The sequence below is a fragment of the Lycorma delicatula genome, chromosome 4 (genome assembly GCF_047948215.1).
Source record: "Lycorma delicatula isolate Av1 chromosome 4, ASM4794821v1, whole genome shotgun sequence".
Taxonomy (NCBI): Eukaryota; Metazoa; Arthropoda; class Insecta; order Hemiptera; family Fulgoridae; genus Lycorma; species Lycorma delicatula.
The window spans coordinates 40,071,283-40,090,944 of record NC_134458.1 but is presented as its reverse complement, the minus strand read 5'-3'; the positions used below and the strand labels follow the sequence as shown (position 1 = coordinate 40,090,944).

General features: G+C 31.6%; 1 protein-coding gene across 3 annotated transcripts in view; it reads left to right on the top strand.

Moving 5' to 3' along the window:
* The window catches only part of sff (BRSK family serine/threonine-protein kinase sugar-free frosting), a 276,362-nt gene that overhangs the window by 90,823 nt on the left and 165,877 nt on the right, over positions 1 to 19,662 (top strand). For all 3 annotated transcript variants that reach the window (XM_075362769.1, XM_075362768.1, XM_075362771.1), the window contains exon 2: positions 6,276 to 6,370. In XM_075362769.1, coding sequence (XP_075218884.1) covers positions 6,276 to 6,370 — 95 coding nt within the window. The remainder of the gene's footprint in view (positions 1 to 6,275; positions 6,371 to 19,662) is intronic.

Genomic DNA, 19,662 nt, shown 5'->3' with positions numbered 1-19,662 from the left:
ATATAGCGCTTCAGAAATTCACATTTTAATTCCACTATAAAAAAACTGTTTTTTTTTTATATATGGTGATCGATCTTTAATTTTCTACGAATTATTGCAGTTTACTCAATCCATTTACTCATCTTCAAAACAATAGGGCGTCGTCACACGTGAAATTATTTTTGGTGGTTTTATATACGAAACAAATGGGATAATCACTATATTCTGTTATTACTTCAGCAATTTATAATCAATATGCGTGCGTACAGAGTATACATAACGAAAGCAGCCGGAGGTAACAACCATTACAACACCTGAGCTAAAGGAGATGACATTTAACCTATACCGACAAATTTCTGTAATTTATACACTATTTTCCGTAAGTTTTATAAATTTAATTCTTATATTTTACAGTTCATAAATTGAACATTTTAAATTTATTACTCGTTTCTTCACCGATTTCAAAAAAGACATGTAAAATCTTTTTTTATAAGTGAACTAAAAATGAAATCGATCTATTTTCTTTTCTCAGTGTCGGATTTGCCTAGAGTACGTTGACGGCATTAGATAGACGTTAACGACATTGCTACCGGTAACGTCGCTGAAGACTATGCTGATAATTATCTCTGAAAGGCTCTCGTAAGAATAGTTCCATAGAATCGAAAGCGATTCGTTTATCGCTTTTAATAATTTTAAAGAGATATTACATTTCGTCATACTGTTCGACAAAAATTTAATTTACACATCCCGTTCGACTAAATATTCCATTAGTAACCTGTACCGTGCCGTTTAATCCGTATGCGATGTCCATTTGTAATTAAAATTTATGCTATGCTCAAAATAATTTTGAAAAACTAGTATCAAGAATGAAAGTAGTAGTTCCGCTGAAGTCTTCAAAACTGTACGCTTGAATTATGCGTAAAATACTATTAAATTTTAATGATTTAACTGCATTACAAGGATATTTATTTCTAAAGAATTTAATGATTTTATTGTGATTTAATTAATCGATAATATACGTAAAATTTAAAATAATGTTTTTATTGTATTTTGTTATTAATTTCCAAATGCCCGATCGCTTTATTAGTTTATTTTGTTATCGTTATATAATTTTTTTTTCGTTGTCAGGAAATACACCTCGTAAATAAATGTACTTAGATACCGTGAAAAATAAAATATTGTACCCGGTTATTTATCACGTTTCCGCTGAACTTTTAACTTAAAAAAATTAAAATTCATGAGAAAAAGTAAAGTTTACGATAAAGCACAGAGTATTTTTCTGTGAATTTTGAGTTTCGATGAGTCGTGTTGTTTCTTCTGAGAATAAAAAAATAAAATTCAGTCGATTTTGTAAGGTAAGGAGTAAGTCCTATATCTATATAAATAAATATCGTGCGGATTAATCATTAAAAAAAAAAAAAAAAATGACAATAGAACGTACGGAACAGTATATACGACTGTGTAGCTATACCGTATTACATATGTCGTAACTTATTTATTCGTTAAGAAATAATGCTTCAACCGTGTATTTTGTTCTTCTATTTTGTACGAGTATTTGTGCTGAAGGAACGCACATTCTAATGAATCTTAAGTTTTTTTCTTATATACTCGGTATGTTTTCAGAGTATTAGTTGTTTTTCACAGTATTTATATCTTTCCCGAACTATTCGTGCGATTATATAAAAGGTTGACCGATATCGACAAGAATCAGGGGCAGATCCGTTTTGTTTGGACGAGACGGGAGATACTGTATCGTTTATAAAATTAGTTTTTGTCTATACTGTTTTGTATGTCTGAGATGTATAAAATGAAGCGATACATAATGCTCAAGAGCTCAATTAAAAACAAACGAGTTTAAGTGGACGTTGTCAAAGTCCACTTAAAATCTTTTTTAGAGTTTTATGTATTAAAACAGATTTAATATATATATTTTTATATATATGATTTTGTTACACAAGTGTTAATAAAACTCAGGTAAAATATTTACGTCGCCTTTCAAAGAGTGTATTAAGAGTGAAAGAAAGATGGATTATCGTTAAAATTTTACTTAATTGAACATAAAATCAATAAGGAATTACCGTCTGAAAAACATAAAATATACGACACAGAAATTATATTATTGTAAATTATAGAAAATTTTACGTAAAAAAAAAATTAATTCGCAATCGATTAGGATGTTAACTGAAAATATTTTACGCCTGACTAAATCGATAAGAGTATCTTTACTACATGTAAAATTGTAAATTTATTTTTCTTTTCCATTTATTAGATTTCCTGTATTATACATAAAGGTTGAAGGGCGAGGATAAAAAAAGGTTAAAGCGAAGCATACGTCGTTATATTATCTGCAAGATTTCATCTTGCTGATAACTTCGAAAAAATATCTTAACAAGTTCGTTGTTCAAGATGTTTTCAGACTTCTTTTACTTTCACAATACCGTAATTATTAAACTTGGTTATTTTTTCTGCCTATTAAAAGTCTTATTTGTTTCGACTTTATGGGAAACAAATTAAATTGAAAAGATACAATTAAAAAAAAATTAAAAAACTTATTTTTTTAAATATTTTATGTCGTTCTTTGACCGTTCTTCACTAAAACTTGTTGCGTCTAATCTTTTCTTAACCGATCTTCTTTTTGTAATCCTATATTTTTCTTTGCCGGTCAAATATTTCGATATAGTATATTTATTCCTCTGTACGTATATACAGTTTTAGTAAACAAATTTATCGGTAGATAACTTTTATCCTTTTCCGGCAAAAAATAGGCCGATCATATAAAGGACGATAAAACTTTTATTTTCCAAACCTTTTAACGGTCGAGTGTCAGTTAATCGATTAAGACGATTCGAATTCGCCGTTCCTTGTAAAATTTGGTAGAATGCCACGTCTTTTTTCCGAAAAAATTATTTTTTTAAGTTTTTCAGATTTTTGTGTCTGGTGACTCGATTTATCGATAACGATTTATTTTGAATAACAAGACGATTCACGTGTTTATAGCAAAAGGACTAAATTTCAATCAGATAAATTTTATCGTCGATTTAATTGTTTTAACTGATTACGTTCTTCGGTTAATTTTCAAGTTTCTATTTTCTCTTTTTTTCCACATTTAAATATCTTAAGAAGCGCTTTTCAATTAAGCGTTGTTTTCATTTATAATATCAAGAAAAACAAATCGACTCTTTTCTTTTTTCAAAATTTCTGGTCTTGTTTATTTTCGACTTTCTCTGGTAGGATTACGTAATTCTTGTAGTTAAAGACATTATAATTAATTGTCAAACTCTTTACCAAACGATTTATATATTTTTACACATTTTATTATGTTTCATATTTTAGGTAGCGGCAGCCATTTCCTACGTAAATTTCTGCCTGTCTTAGTGACTCGAATAGAAAAAACATTTTAAACTTTTTCTCCATAAACTCTTTTTCCTTCTCTCTCTCTCTCTCTCTTCGCATCATAGATTTTTTTTTAATTTAAAAAGTATAATTTTTTTCCCTTTTCTTAATATATATTTATTGAATTTATACTATTCTTCGACATTTTTTTAAAACCTTTCGTGTCCCTCCTATTTTTTAGTCGGTCTGGAAGTCTAGTTGACCGTAAGCAGTCGGAAATAAGAAACTATTACAACTATTATTCATCTATAGTCGGTCGATATTAAACTTCAACTTCAGTAGTTGAGTCCATGAATCGTGGTGTGTAAATGGATATCTTGTATCTTATATTAATATCGTCATGATATAAGCTATCCTAAGTGTTCTAATACTTATGTATTAGAACACTTAAACACTTATGGATTTAAAAAAAATAAAATAAAATTGTTATTCCATAAAAATCCGGTGCCGGATTTTTGGAAATTAAAAAAAAATTCAGTTGTGTTTTACTTTCATATAAAAATAAGCAAAAGAATGATGTTATAGGACGCAAAAAGTAATCTCCTTTTTGTCCTGAAGGTAAATGAAAAGTATTTAGAAATTATAAAAAATTATAGTTAAATTTTTAGAAAAACTCATATTCAAAAAATAAATAATTTATGTAATAAATTATTAAAATAATAACATTAAATGTTAAAAAATGTACTAAAATAAGAGCGGAAGATAATTGGAGTAGGTTTTATAAAAACTGATTTAATTTTCTTATTCAAAATAATAAATTATTAAATGGAGTGTTAATGGAGTCGTTAATTTTAAGTTATCCCGGTACAGGATTACAGGCATTACGTCAGGATAATAGTACTTAAACGTACTTCAAATAGTACTTAAAAGTAAGAGCCTTATTTATGAAATAATGTAGGTTGTGAAATTTAAAAAGAAGAATATGCAGGTTGCACTGCCTTCGATTCGATTTCAGTATTCATTTTCTTTGCGAATGATATCTCTATTAAGTCAGGTCAAATATTTTGTTGTTCGTTGATGACACTACGAGTGTGTGAATAATTATAAGTAGTGCGTCATATTACAAAATTATGTTAATTAGTTTTTTCAGACCGAACAAAATACAAATATTACATCCGGTAAGATGTTCGGCGTAGAGATAATGTCAGTGATTCGGGGGTTCACAACGACTCTAAAACTGTTGTTTATTCTCATGTCGATAACACAGACACAAAAGTCAGGAAAGATTTAAGTGTGCTTCTGAGACTGTCCCGTATTAAGATTGTGCGAAATCGTCGTTAAAATCATACTTGAGTACTGCTCTGCTACATCGAATTATAAAAGATAATTTGGAAATGCGAAGTCCAAGGCTGTTCAATGAAGACTACTGTTAGGGTTGTGCTTTCGAGGATTGAACGAGAGGGATGCTTCTGTGGAGGATGAATGTCTACATTAAAATTAAGAAGAATTATCTACCATGCGCTCTTTTCTTATAAGGCTGTTAATAGATTATATATATATATATTAACAGATTATATATTAACAGATTATATATATATATATGTGGATTTGTCAGGGACTGGTCTCAGAATTCCGCGGAACAACAAGGAAAGGCATAATTTGCTTTGTTTGCCGATTAATTTTGTCTAAAAACATTTTTAAGTAAAAAAATTATTAAAAATATTGATATTAAGTAACAGAGTACAATACGCTTGTGATCGCCTGTCTTGTAAATCTGCGGCTGATTTTAAAATTAAAACTGTTTCGCGTTTAGGACGACAAGAAGAATAAATTGTACGATTAAACTTTTTTGGTAAGGTCAGAAGTTCTAAAGGTACGATTTTAACTGTCGGTAGAGTGTAACATCCCGGATATAAAAGTGTAAGATTGTAACAGTCAGTCGTTGACCTTTGGACTGGCACAAAGGACCTTAAAATGTAACGAGCAAAAGATTTTGTGAATCGTATGATTTGCGTGCAATATAAAAACTGCCACGATCACGTGATTTACATGCGATTTATTTGTGGTATTAATGATGGTCATGTGGCAGCGTATCAAAGGTCAAGGTTGAGCTGACTTGCCCAAAATTATCTTCTAATCGAGTGGTATTAGTACGTTGTGGTGTTACCTTAGTACCTAAATATAACAACTATACGTTCGGAAAGATCGCGTTGGGCCGCCGACTTACCCGCCATTTTTAAATCGGCAATACAGTACCGCCTAGCATAAATTAATATATTTAAAAATATTGTAATAATACTGCCCTAGATACTGATCGGTCATCGTAATAGAAAATCAAAATTCTGACCGGTTAAAAATGGTGCGTTTTGATTAGTCGGAGACAGTCTCCTGATTCGAAATACTCTTCTCTGATTGATCGACGGCGGATATCTTTAACCTTAGATGCAGAACTATTCTATAAGGTATACATAACTGCCGATATAAAATAATTTAAGCTTATTATTGCGGCATACATATTTTTGCTACCTATACTAAAAAAATCCTTTCATCTTAAGTTTATAAAGTGAACAAAATACTTTATCAGAAAAGAAATAAATTATTAAAAAAAAAATCTCTTTTTACCTTTAAAAAGGTATAAAACAAAATCAGGAAAGTTACACAATTTAAAATGTAAAGTTTCCGATACATTTTAGCGTTTGTTAAATGATAACAGTTATACTAATAACAAAGAACTGTTCGAACGGATTTCAATCCGTGCTCTTTAATTGAAAATTTTGAATCGGTGGTTTTCTTTTCAATTCGTTCAGTGATGCGATGTCATATAATTCAATCTGTATGAACTTCGCTGTTGGAGGTTTTTTCCAGATATGTGATTTTTATTCATTTAATAACTTTTTCATTAAAAAAAAAATAATTATTTTAGTTTTAAATTTATTTATTTAATTAAAAACAACTTGTTTCAGGTCTTGTAAAACTCGGTGTTCACTGCGTTTCTGGAAAGAAAGTGGCCATTAAGATTATTAACAGAGAAAAACTAAGTGAATCTGTTTTATTGAAGGTAAGGAATATTTGTTGTCTAAAATATTTTTTTAAGTTTTGGATCAGATATAGAAAATCATTTCAAATCGATAGTATGAAAAGATATCTGTATTTCTGTTTTCGGACACGTGTTTATACTCTCTATTCTACCATCCGATTCGGTTTTTATTCCACCCTATCGATTAATGTTGTTATGTATATTAAAACTACTGGTGATTGGTGAGCGGTTGTCTATACTAGTGTCCATTATATCATTTTGTACGTCTGAAACGCAACAATTCGCTTTATTATAACATAAAAATCGAGAGCGATCTTATTTTATTCTCGAAACACTTTTCGGTAATCTAGACGATTTCATCTGATTACTGACATTTTTCATCAAAACCTGAAGAAAAGCTCTCTTTTTGATTATTTTATAACCTAAGATTGCTTTAGGTCTGGAGAAATAACAATAATGAATTTTTAGTGATTACAATAAATCCTGGTTACTAAGTGCCTAATAACTATTTTTTTAAATTATTGTCCTTGCCCAATTTAGGTTTTTTCAACTGAGGGTTTTATTATTGAAAGACATATGAAGACGTTCGAATTGATGAAACGGTAAAGCTATATGCTCAATTACACAGAATATCACGTTTAACAACACTACATTTTTTTTCTAATAACTCTGTAAGCTGTAACATTTAAAATCCGGTTTTTAAAGCCTCAATCTTGCCCGCAGATTATCTCAACGCCGATTACTTACTTCAACAGCTGAAAAGTAATAAATTATTCAAGAATTATAGAATCCTAAGTGTCGCTTCCTTCGTTTCAGTTTAAACTATAGTTAAAAGTCGGACTGGTTTAAACCTACTTTAAACCGCGTTTAAACGTTAAGCAACTTTTCCGAAATGAATTACGGTTTATACTTCATTAAATTTAAACTTGTTGAGGCCGGCTTAGGTTGTAACCTAACTCTCTGAACAGATTGTTTTGCGTACAGCATGATTTATTTGTATGATTTCTCGTTAATTATTTGTTAATGTAGATATTATTATTAGCTAAAAAAGTAACTATATACAGTGAAGTAAACAATCTCTTTCTTTTTTGGGCAGTTTCTTAATTAATATTGAAGAATTCATTGGGATTGATGAGATCATTGAATTCGTGAAATTGAGAATGATGATCTCAGTATTATACCTGGGGTGTCAAGGACTATTGGAAGCAGAATTGATATATATATATATATATATAATTTTGAAAGTAGTTGTGGCAGCCCTGAGGAGCTGGTAGAAAGGTGGGTGTGGCATCCTTCTGTGCACAACTTCTCACCATTTAGCAATCATGAACCAGTAGGTCGGTATACAACGTGCATTTTCCGTGAAGGCATTTTACAAGAATGGTTACAGTGTGACTGCTGTTCAACGGGAATTCCGACGTCACTACAATTTAGGACGTCATGGTCGCGCTCCATCTTGCCACGCCGTCAAGACGTGGGTTGAGAATTTTGAAGAGACGGGTTCAGCTCTAAAAAAGTAATCACCAGGAGGTCAACGAACCCCAGAAGGCATTGAAACAGTTCGGGCCTCAATTGGAAGGAGCTTACGGTGATCGACAAGGAAACATGCAGCAGCATTGAACCTAAACCAAACAACCGTACACCCAATACTCCACGGTGATTTTAAGTTTCACCCTTACAAAATTCAAGTTGTATAGGAACTTAAACCATCGGACTATGTGGTCCATGAATTTCCACGGAAGTGTTAAAGTGCCATGAAAAATCTCAGTATTCGCTTCCAGGAATGCATACGTTCGCATCTTTTCTAAAAGTACATTTAATTTTGTTTTTCGAAACCTAATAAAGATTTCAGCTAAATCATCGCAGTGAAGTATGTAAGCGGCTAAAAATTTTACGTTATACCACATATTTTTAAAAATTCTAATATAGTGACAGGAGATGAGATCCGTTATCAGAATAGACTTGTTCAGGTAAAACATAGCGTTCAAAAAATTCTGTTAAGATATCAGTAGCTTGATTAGCAGTGAACGTATTTCAAACACTTTTAGCCGTTTAGAACGATCACCGATAACTAGTACATTTTATTATAAAAGGTCCCGCATGTGATGTAGTAGGATATTGCCAAACATGTAAAGCAAAATCTTGTGAATGTAGTTACATTCACAAGATTTTGCTTTCCCGAAAGACAAGATAAACAATTATTTCAAGGTTTTTCAATATCGGATTCGATAGTCGGTCTCTGAATATACGATCTTGGAACCGATTTAAGTTTTACAATACCAAAATGACTAGTATGTAACTCGTATAAAATCTTTTTTTAATTCTAAGTGGAGGTATATCTCCGCATAATAATACCTTGTTTAGTAGTTAATTATACTTTAGTTTAATCGTAATAAATTAACTTTATTTTTTAGGTTTTTTCAACTGAGGGTTTTATTATTGAAAGACATATGAAGACGTTCGAATTGATGAAACGGTAAAGCTATATGCTCAATTACACAGAATACCACGTTTAACAACACTACATTTTTTTGTAACTAGTATGTAACTCGTATAAAATCTTTTTTTAATTCTAAGTGGAGGTATATCTCCGCATAATAATACCTTGTTTAGTAGTTAATTATACTTTAGTTTAATCGTAATAAATTAACTATATTTTTTAGCTTAAAATGGTCGGCCATCCGTACATTTAATAGTCACATTTTCCGTAATAATGGATCTTTCAGAGTTTCACTTTTGATTTCATCAAAATAGAACGTTTATGAATATATTTTAAATAGGTTCTTACCCGAGAAATGCTACTCTCGATTCAGAATATTTAACTGCTAACTGTAAGCACGATAAAGTATTTACATTACTGTTTCGATCCGATGTAACGTATTGAATTTAAATTTCATAATAACCTGACAAAAATGAAGCGTATCTTTATAATCTACTCGCTGCAAAGGCTGGTAATCCCTTTTTTTAACAAAGGCTTTGATTTCTGACTAAAATAAAGTTTCTACTGTAAAGGTTTTTAACACCATAAGCTAATGTTTCTTTAACGATTTGGGAATAAAAGTCTCTTCTGTGTTTAATAATGCAATGAGAAATAAAATCAATTGGTCTTTCAGTAGCATCTTTATAACTATTAGAATGTACACCGACCGCACTAGCATCACGAGACAGTTTATTGGGTAAATATAGATCAAAATTTGCTAATACTTTTAATGAAGTTAACAATTTTTTAACTTGTTAAAAAGATTTGATACACTTATTATTAAAAATCAAAATTTTCTTCTTTCTTGAGGTGACTCAAGGGAGTGATATTGGGTAAATTTGCACAAATTTTTCATAACGATTCGGTAACAAATAAATCCTTAACTTCTGAGATTCTTAGCTGCACGTGCTTGTTATATTCCTTTGATTTTGAAATCGTGTGCATGTAAGTCTTCGTTATCGATTACAAATTTTACGTATTCTGACAGTTTAGAGAAGAATTAATATTTACTTACTGGACTGTAAAAAATTTTCCCTTAATCAGTTACAATCTTCAAGCAATGTATGCTCATGCTGTTCAATATTTTCAGCTATTGAAAATAAATATGATGATTAATTTAAGTCTAAGTAAAATTTGTTTCATTATTTGTTAGAAAAATACCGGCACAGATGAAATTTCATAAGGGATTCTCGATAAGAAAGTAACTTTTATGTTTGATCGTACACAGCTATTGAAATTCTAAAGAAACATATCCTTTTTTTGATTACATTTAATTCTAATTTTCTTTTTAAATTTTAAAGCGTTACTTCTATATTTATTTCCCCTACTGTAACGATTCGCTAATTAGTATGAACTTACAGTTAATTCACGACGTAATGATAATTTAATTTTTACATTCGTATTCATTTTTATCGGATTAACTTTTATCCTATATTTTTCTCGCATATTAAATGGGTTTTTTTATATCGCATAATCGTCATAGTTTTGTACACTTACAAAACGATAACGGTGAGCTTACAAAATGTGCGCTTAGTCTTTCATCTTTTGTACCTTGATCGACAAATGACAACTTTCTAAATATTTAATTTGGTGATTTGCCACAAAAACGTGAAAGACATACCTTAGCGATGCGCCCTATTTTCGAAAAAAATAATAGTTACATATTTTAAATCTACACTCGCTAATTAGATAATTAAATTTTTCACGCAACGCATGCACTTAATTTTTGTGGTAGTATCGGCTTTCGGTTAAAGGTACCGACGTTGCTTGACTGTCGAATTATTACTCTCTGTACGCGTTCTTTTCTGTTATCCATAATGATCTGCATCCTTCTCCGTTTTCTCTGTTGTTGCTGTTTGGACTGCCATATCGAAGAAAAAGTCCTGCCACGAAAGAAAACGTTGTTTCGTAGTTTCATCGCGAAATCCACCGACTAGTGGATCTCTTCAATCCACTAAGAAGCGTTCCAAATTTCCGATAAGCGGATATCTTATTGAGTGCAACGATGTATCGGGCCGCTGTTTCAATTCCGTATTGTTTGCGTATACTAAATGTAAACGAAGATAGTCGAAGTAAACGAAGATTTAAGACGCAGAAGAAAACCGCCGCGGGGATTCTCAGCCGTTTGTGATTCACGAGGTAGAGACTGTATCTAAAAATTTTACTCTGAGAGATCGTGTTGTCATCGTGGCATACGAATGCCATAGATAGGCTGCCGGCTCGGGTCCACGGTGTTGTGGTAAGATCGGGAGGTTGGAGCACGCAAGGGTACAGCAGATTACAATCTTTCAAATCTCAAGTGTCAAATTGGTAGCATATAATCTATTAATGAAAACGTGCGACGCTTACTTTTATTTTTTTTAAATGTGTGATCGATAAGGATTCGGTCAGATATGTGAGAACTTCATTTTAATAAACAGATTAAGGAAGTAATAACAAAATTCACTTTGCTGAGAAATTTAAAAATTTTCTTAACGTTTTCCAAATTAACTAAGCTGAAAGACGGAATTTTTTGGCTTGCTTTTACTGAAAAAGAAGAAACGGTTAAACATAAAAAGAAAACCTCATGGATTTGTAAAATTTAGCTCTACGTTTAGATATTCCATAAAGTGCCTAATTTTGATCGGTCTGTACTTTAAAAAATTATATGAAAAAATACAAACAGATTTACACGAAAGTTATTCGTAATGCTAAAAATTATATTATAATTTAATGTTTAACTGAAAAATAAATCTAAAGCTTTTTGTGGGAGTTATTAAATGCGAAAGAGGATTTGAAAATAAAACAGGTCGGATAACTTCACCAAAAATACAAATAGACTCAACTTCTGTCATTTCATCTGCTATTCTTAATCTGGTATTTAATAAAGTCTTTTTCGGTATTTCAAATAATAATAATAATGTGTATTCGGGTCGAACGGAAGCAAACAAAACCTGAAGGTTTTGTTTACAAATCGGAATTCTTATTTCCCGTTAATATTCAGGAAGTTAAAGATTTCATTTTAAATATTAAGAGTAAAAGAAGCTGCAAATGCTATTATTGCCCTTCTTGAAATTAATTAAGGAATCTTTATACGATGAATTATTTTCCAGCCGCCTTTGGGATTTTAGTTGTTATTCCCCTCCTTAAGAAGGTTTTGCACTTAATCTACGAAATTATCTATCGATTTTGTAATTTGCCGTATGTTCTGAAGCATTTGAGAAAGTTATAAAAAATATATTTATTCCTGAAATGAACAACACATGACATATCGATAAACTTTCAGTATATGATTTTAGAAAAAATTTATACTGACAATCGTTTCCCATTTTTTAGAAAATATCAGTTTTTGTTTGCCATCTCGGTTAATATTTAGTCCCACATTTTTTTATTTACGAAAAAATTTAGTTATTATGAATCGAAGGAGCTACTTAATGGATTAAATTCACAAAAAAACATATTAAACTAAAAATTGTGTTAAATTTGAAAAAAAGAAAGAAAAGAATTTTCTAATAATAGTTGTTTTAATCTCAGTAAGGACTAAGTTTTGAAATATCAAATCTAAATTATTACTCTTGCCGACTGTAAACAGCAGAAATTATATATTTAAAAAAAAAAAAAAAGACATGTAAACTTCTCACGTCAACTGACATCTCACAAGTCCTCACGTCAAGATGCAGACCTCGGAGTGCCACAGGAAGGATACTCGATCCCTTTTTTCTTATTTGTTTATTATTGATCTTTCTGAAAATGTTAAATCAGATTGTCACCTTCTTTGCAGTTGAAACAACTATATCTATATCCGAAGATAATTATTTAAAAGTTATTGAAAATTCTCCGTTAGCGGTTCAAAGGTTATTTACGGATGGATTATAACCATCTTAGATTTAAATACAGATAAAATCGTCGCATCGATTGATATACGAGTAACATTGCTGATCGCGTAGAGGAAATTCCCTTTAACGATAACTATAATATTTCTGTGGCCATAAAGAGAAATATTTGAGTGTTTTATTGGATGACGAATTCTCTCGAGATGATGAAATCGATTTCGTTTTCGACTAAACCAAACTGTAGTGTTTTACTTTAAAGCGTCTTAATAAAATACTAACCTTTGTCATTATTAGATATTTATTACGCTTACGTATATTCAAGTCTGAAGCATATCATCCTTTGGGACTCCTTCAAAACGTCGGAACGAGTTACCAAGACGCAAAATTTGGCTGCGAGTTCATCCATTATATGATCGTTGTTCGTCTAGATGGATATTTGATAAATTTAAAATGTTAACGTATCCGTGCATTTATATTTATGAATGTGCAATTTTAGCTGAAAAAAAATCAACATTTATTATTAAAAAAATAAATAAAGAAAAAAATAGCAGCATATATTTCTATCAAGCCAGCAAATAGAACTATTTTCATGTAACAACAAAATACTTCGGCTTATCTGAAAGGCATTATTACGACGCTTTTGTTGAAATTTTTAATAAATTACCGAACCCGTTTAAAAGATATTCTTACCAATATATTTAAAGTTAAATTAAACGATTTTCTTTTAAAAAACAATATTCTGTCGATGAGTTTTTAAATAATATAATAATAACCCCCTTAATTTTCTGCACCCCGTTCAACATATACATAAATATCTGCTCAAATAATTTTCATTGATGCATTCTGGAGTGTGACTCATTTTGCAGGTATTTTTTTAATTTAGTATCTTCGTATGTTTACCTTAATATAATTTCATTTATTTATATATTATATAATTAATATAGACTTGACTCTTATCTATTTTAATTTTGTAATTAATTGTGTATTTTGTGATGTCGCTCTGATCAATATTTTACTCCGCTTTTCCTTGATCCTACTGACAAATGTTGGGGTAGTTTTTTATCCATGTAGTAGCACACCCACCCGTTTCGTGACGTGATCTATATATTATTATGCATCGATCAGAATACAATAAAATCTATTTATAATATTTTGCTCTGTTTCCTTCTGTTATGCGCTAATTTCTTTAAGTATGTATATTACATTTTCAGTTATTTGCTTTATGTACCTTTGACGTCCCGTGCGGTTTATATTCCTTAAGCTTTCTTTGTAACAAAGTAAAAACCCTGGTCACCTTAGAAATTGTATTATGGCGCATGGTTCTTCGTTTTATAATTTCTACTGTAAATTTCTTTCTTTTCGGATCCGTTTAAAAAACTGTTCGTTTGCTACTTCTAATTTATTGATCTGCTTACATTTTCAACATTATCTTACAACACCGCATTTCAAAAGCCGTATTTCTTGGTTTTTTTTTGTTTGCGTTTCGTGTTTATACTTTTAAAATAGTCCGTGCTTTTTTCCGATATAAATCGTTATACTTCGTAAAAATATTGTAATGATTTTTTATCGGTTATAAATGCTACGTTTTATATCATTTTATCTTTTTACTCGTGAAAGCTTTTTGCTTAGTTAATGCTTCTCTCTCTTTTATATTTTTGTATTTTGTAATTTTACTGCCTAAATAATAAACATCTTCGACTCGTCTTTATACACCTTTCGATCGCGTTTCATTACTTCTGGTTTACTCTTATTTTTAAATTGAATTTTTACCGACAGTGTCTTTGTATCTTTCGTAATTTCTAATTCTGTATTACTTTTTACCGAGAAAAATTATAATCGATAGATTTTAAATCATCATTTCTTATTTTTAAGAATGTAATTCCGGTTTTAGTTTTAATTTTTATTGTGTTCTTTCATTAGTTCTTCTGTAAAAAAAACATGAATTATATTAATTTTATTCCATGTTTACAATATATGAATATGTGCAAAATAATATTACGTTAATAATACTATTGAGATCAGTCTACTTTCTTTTAACGACATTGAAGAAAGATTGCTGAACTCTATTGAAATATATTTCGGCAGAAAAAATAAAATTTTGTATATAAAAAGTGTGAACTTGGTTCCTGGATTTTTTAATTTTTTTATTAACGATATTCTCAGTTACGATTATTTCAGCCTGTGGCTACCAAAATGCGATTATTATGTTCACACTTCGGCGGTAATTAAATGAATTATTATGTGACGAATACAGTTTTTAAATCTGTCTTTACTGTCATTTACTGAAAAGTTATTTGCTATTTACTTATAACTTTGATCGGCGTATATATTTACCATATTATATAGATGTGCAACCGACTTATGTTAACTTAAAAATTAATTGTAAATTATTCTTTTAATCCACTACCGTACAAGCTGATAAGTAATCCGGTATGCATCATCTATATTGTTTGCATTACATTTTTCCGATGAATTTAAAGCTTAATAACTCGCTTCATGATAATTCTTTTAGGAACTCGCTTCTTTAAGGAAAAAAATTATGAAATTTGTACATCCATTACCTGCATTGAAATGTTATTTTTTAAGTAATTAATCATTATGCTTGAAAAACTATAGTTTATTTACAGTTTTAATCTTTTCATAAATTATAGTACACTTTTCTACCGCTATATCGAGGACCCTTCTCAAACACGGAGCTCCTGTGAAGAAGAATGTCACCGTGTCACCGAAAAGTCATCGCGTCGTGTAAAATTATTGCAGATACCTCTATCCGATCGGCACTGTCAGGATTCTACACTCTGGGACGATTCCTTATAGGAATGTAACATAACGTAACATTTTTTTGTTCTTTAAGGTATAAGATGTAACAATTGAGTCGGCAACTATTCAATAACAAAATAGTAGAATAATACAATTTATTTGCATGATTTACATTCTTTATCCGTGAAGTATGAACTATATTATTTTTGGTGCTTATATCTATTCTCATCTTTGTTGTGTAATAAATATTTATTCCTATACGGTTGATACAATGTACATTCTAACTGAAAATGGACCATGTTTTCAGGAAGATGTAATTAATCCGGTATATTAATCTATCTTATCTATCTTAATCTAGTCTATTAACGCCCGTATATTTAATATTATTTACAAAACAATAATACGGTCGCCCAGGACTTTTGTGCTGATTGTTCTATAATGTGAGGTGTATTGTGCATTTAAGGACTGCTTCCTGGTCCAGTAGTGCGTGTTAAAACCTCTAAGCCACATGTTTACCGTTTCATTAATCTTTCTCAAACTTTTTGTTTTTGTACCAATAGTAGCGGATCGCATTACCGCGTTGATTATTCAGCATTACCGATCTGCCACAGCGATCTAAGAATTGACTTATTTATTTTAATTTACCGCGACAATATTCTTTTAAATATTGCATTTTCTATACGTTATATTTCTGATTCCGTTTTAAAAGAACGATTGAGGGTAGATCTATTCGCTGAAATAGAGCTTTAATCAATCTGCTTTTGCATTTTCCAATTTTTGACAATATAAAGGTAGCCAAATTTCGGATGCGTACGAAAAACAGATTCCGCTATCGAATTAAAAATTCTTTTTTCCATTAACAAGAATTTTATTTAGCTTTAAGCAATGTACCTGTAACAGTCGTCACTGTAAGCGTGCCTTTTTTAATGAAAAACATTCCTGACAACACAAAATGAACTCCCAAATAATTATTTGTCAATCGTTTCAGTTTCTCAATTTTTATATGTAAGATACTTCATGCGTTTGGTGTTCCTTTCGCGTCAAAAAGCGATCGGATTAATCTTCTCAGTTTTAACTTCTAAATCGTTAATACCACAGTACTCCGCTTTTTAGCTACCGACTCCGCTAAATATCTGCATATGTGTTAGGATGACAGATTATTAGCGTATAATTTTGCGTAATTTGTACTTACTGCTCTAGCATCATTCTGCTCAAAAAAATTGGGCTAAATCCGTATTAAATAATGAGAACAGAAGAACGAAGTAGAATCACCCTGCAAAAACCCTTTTGTTAATTCAATCTTGCAACCGTTTATAGTTATTTTTGATTTAGAATAAGCACTTTTTAAAATATTAACTATTTCTGAACTTACACCTACACTGGATAATCTCTTAAATAATAATTTATTATGATTTTTGATATCAAACGATCGTTAAAAGTCAACAAATACAGCGACTAACGTTCCTGCCTTTCGTGTAACGTTAATAATATTAATCAGCGAGTCTAGTACAAAAATATTATCAGAGCATCCTCTGTCATAAGTAAATCTACTCTGCTCCTCCGGCGAAATTTCTTTACATTCAGCTCGCTGCGCCAGTCTGTTACTCGTAGTTAGAATAGATGTAAACAACTTGGTGATAGTGTTTATTAGAGCGATCCGTGCCGATTCACAGGATCGGCCTTACTCTCCTTTTTGTATCTAAAATGCATATTTACCTTGGCTTACTCATCAGGGGGAGCAGAGAAAATAAGATAGATGGAAAAGGTGGGAAATGAAGGTGTACTAAGAATGATAGGTGAGGCAAGAAAGATTTTGAAAACGATAAGGAAGAGGAAGCCATCATGGATAGGACATATTTTGATAAAATTTTGGGAAAATAGAAGAAAACTAGGAAAATGTAGAAGAAGGTAGTCGAGGTCGTCCTGGGCTGCCTTGACCAGCGGTGCAGAACTGCAAACTCTGCCCGTCTCTTTTAAAAACGTCTCTACCTTGGGGATGATTACTTGGGTGGATGTCCCTACATCCATCTCGGAGACGTCGCCATCTGTTGAGAAGGTGGATGGTAAAGACTCCGGTCTCCTCTTCCGTCCAGACTTCCTAACCTCTTGGAACCCGGTTTCTTCCATGGCCGGAGAAACCCTATCCTGTTTTTTTTAACGAAATAACAAGCTCTCGCTGTCTTCCTGCTACTTTCTGGTTGGGCGAACCCACGGTTCGCTGCGTGCCCGCAGCGAGTACGGGCAGCTGGGGACCTGCTATATTCCCCTGTCACTCTGGATCGGTTATAAAACAACCACGGATTACGGCCCTCGTTCTGAAAAGAACGCAAGCAGGACTAGGGAGTATTCTCTTGCTTGTTACGGGGTCTTACGACCAGGAGTTGTTGCCACCTTTCAGCCACGATGAGGTGGGTACGCGTCGAATAAAAATATGCCTTATAACTCCACTAAAGCTGTATATGACAAATCTAAAATTAAAATGTGCTAACCGTAGCCGCAGTCTGAAAACCAGGAACTCTCGATACTGTTGGAAGGTACACACTCGACCAACAGCCCAAAAATCACTGATAGTAGACTCGATGCCACAGCACTTTGGACGTACGTCAGGAGACCAAAGTATTATCGATGATTACAGGTGGATTGACCGCTGTAATGTTGAAGCGAGTAGTTTCTCAATCTGTCAGCGTGGAGCTTCCCTCACTTCCTTATATCAACTTAGCCGTACGACACATGCTGTACATTACACAGAACTAAAGATCGCCCGAATAATATTTTTACGGACGAGTGAACGCTGCACTTCTCGCGATAGAAATTTATCCGTATCGATTAGATAGCATTCGCTGGGAAGTTCTTATCACATCTCTTACCCGTGCAGCATATAATTGTAACAGGCAGAAGAAGGGAATGGAATATCAATTTATGTATAAGTATGTAATACTTCACGAGGAATTCGCTGTGAAGGGAATAGTTTTCCAAATTATGTCACCAAACGGAAATTTCAAACGAGTCATAAATTTTTTTAATAATAAAATAACATCAGTAACCCTATAAAAGCTGATCAGAATGTAAATTTTAAAGCTGCATGAAATGAGAGTGAAAGTTCAAAATGTAACTTTCGAATGAGCTATTTCAGATATAAGTACTTTGAAAACTTAGGATGACAAGCCGACATTTCGAATCGATGGAATAAACCGCATTGTTTGTGTTTTATTGGACCCTCCTTGCACGTTAAAGATAAGCCGTATGCGCTATCACTATGAGGATTACCGAATCCAAAAACGGCATTGTTAATTTTAAATATATAGAAGCGATTAATGAATTTAAAAAGAGATAACGATTAAAACCAGATAATAAGTTATCCGACGAGCGTGTATTTTATAAAAATAATAAAATGAATGTAAAATAGTTGTACAGACGCTAAATTGTAGCGTAGCCGTCGCGCTGGAATTTTTGAGTTTAAAAATGCATCTCCTCTTTGTCGTTTATAGTCCTAAAGAAAAATGCATTACTACTTCTGTTTAAAACGCAGGGCTACGCGAAAAACGTATAAAATTAATTTTATTCAGCGACGTGTTTCAAGTATAAAATAAAACAAATAATATTAGAATTACATTCGCGGTAATAAAGATTAAATGTTCATATATATTTAATAAGCGCGTACTGAAAAACTACATAAGTATTGATTATTCATCTGTATTCAATGAAACTATATTAAACATTTTGTGAAGTTATTTGTAAATTTTAATTATTTAAGAACTTATTTATACAACTAAGTAATTCGATTATAAAGCTAACCGGTAAATACATTTAACGGTTTTACTATTTAAAACATAAACCAGGCAAAAATTGCGAAATAAACTAAATAAATAAAATTAAACGCGAATATAATTAATGCGAGATAAATTGCATTAATAAACGGAAGTCTAGATACATGCGCACGGAAAAGTGGTCAGAAAAGTGGTAAAAACAATGGGATTCAAGCCCTGTGTCAATTGCTGTCTGGCTCGAATAATAGCGGTGAAACTTCATGCAGCATTTCTAAACGAGTTTACAAAATTCGTTTAGCAATATCCATCAGACGGATCGGTAGACGATCTATGTAGATTGGAATGCAATTAAATCCGTCCTTAAAAACACAAAATATTAAATAAGACAAAAATTGAAAAATTAGACCCGTCACCTAAAATAAACCTTTAAAAACACGCCCGATAGAATCATCCAGCAGCAAGGGACACTGTCCAGGTTCTGCGATCCGTAGGGAG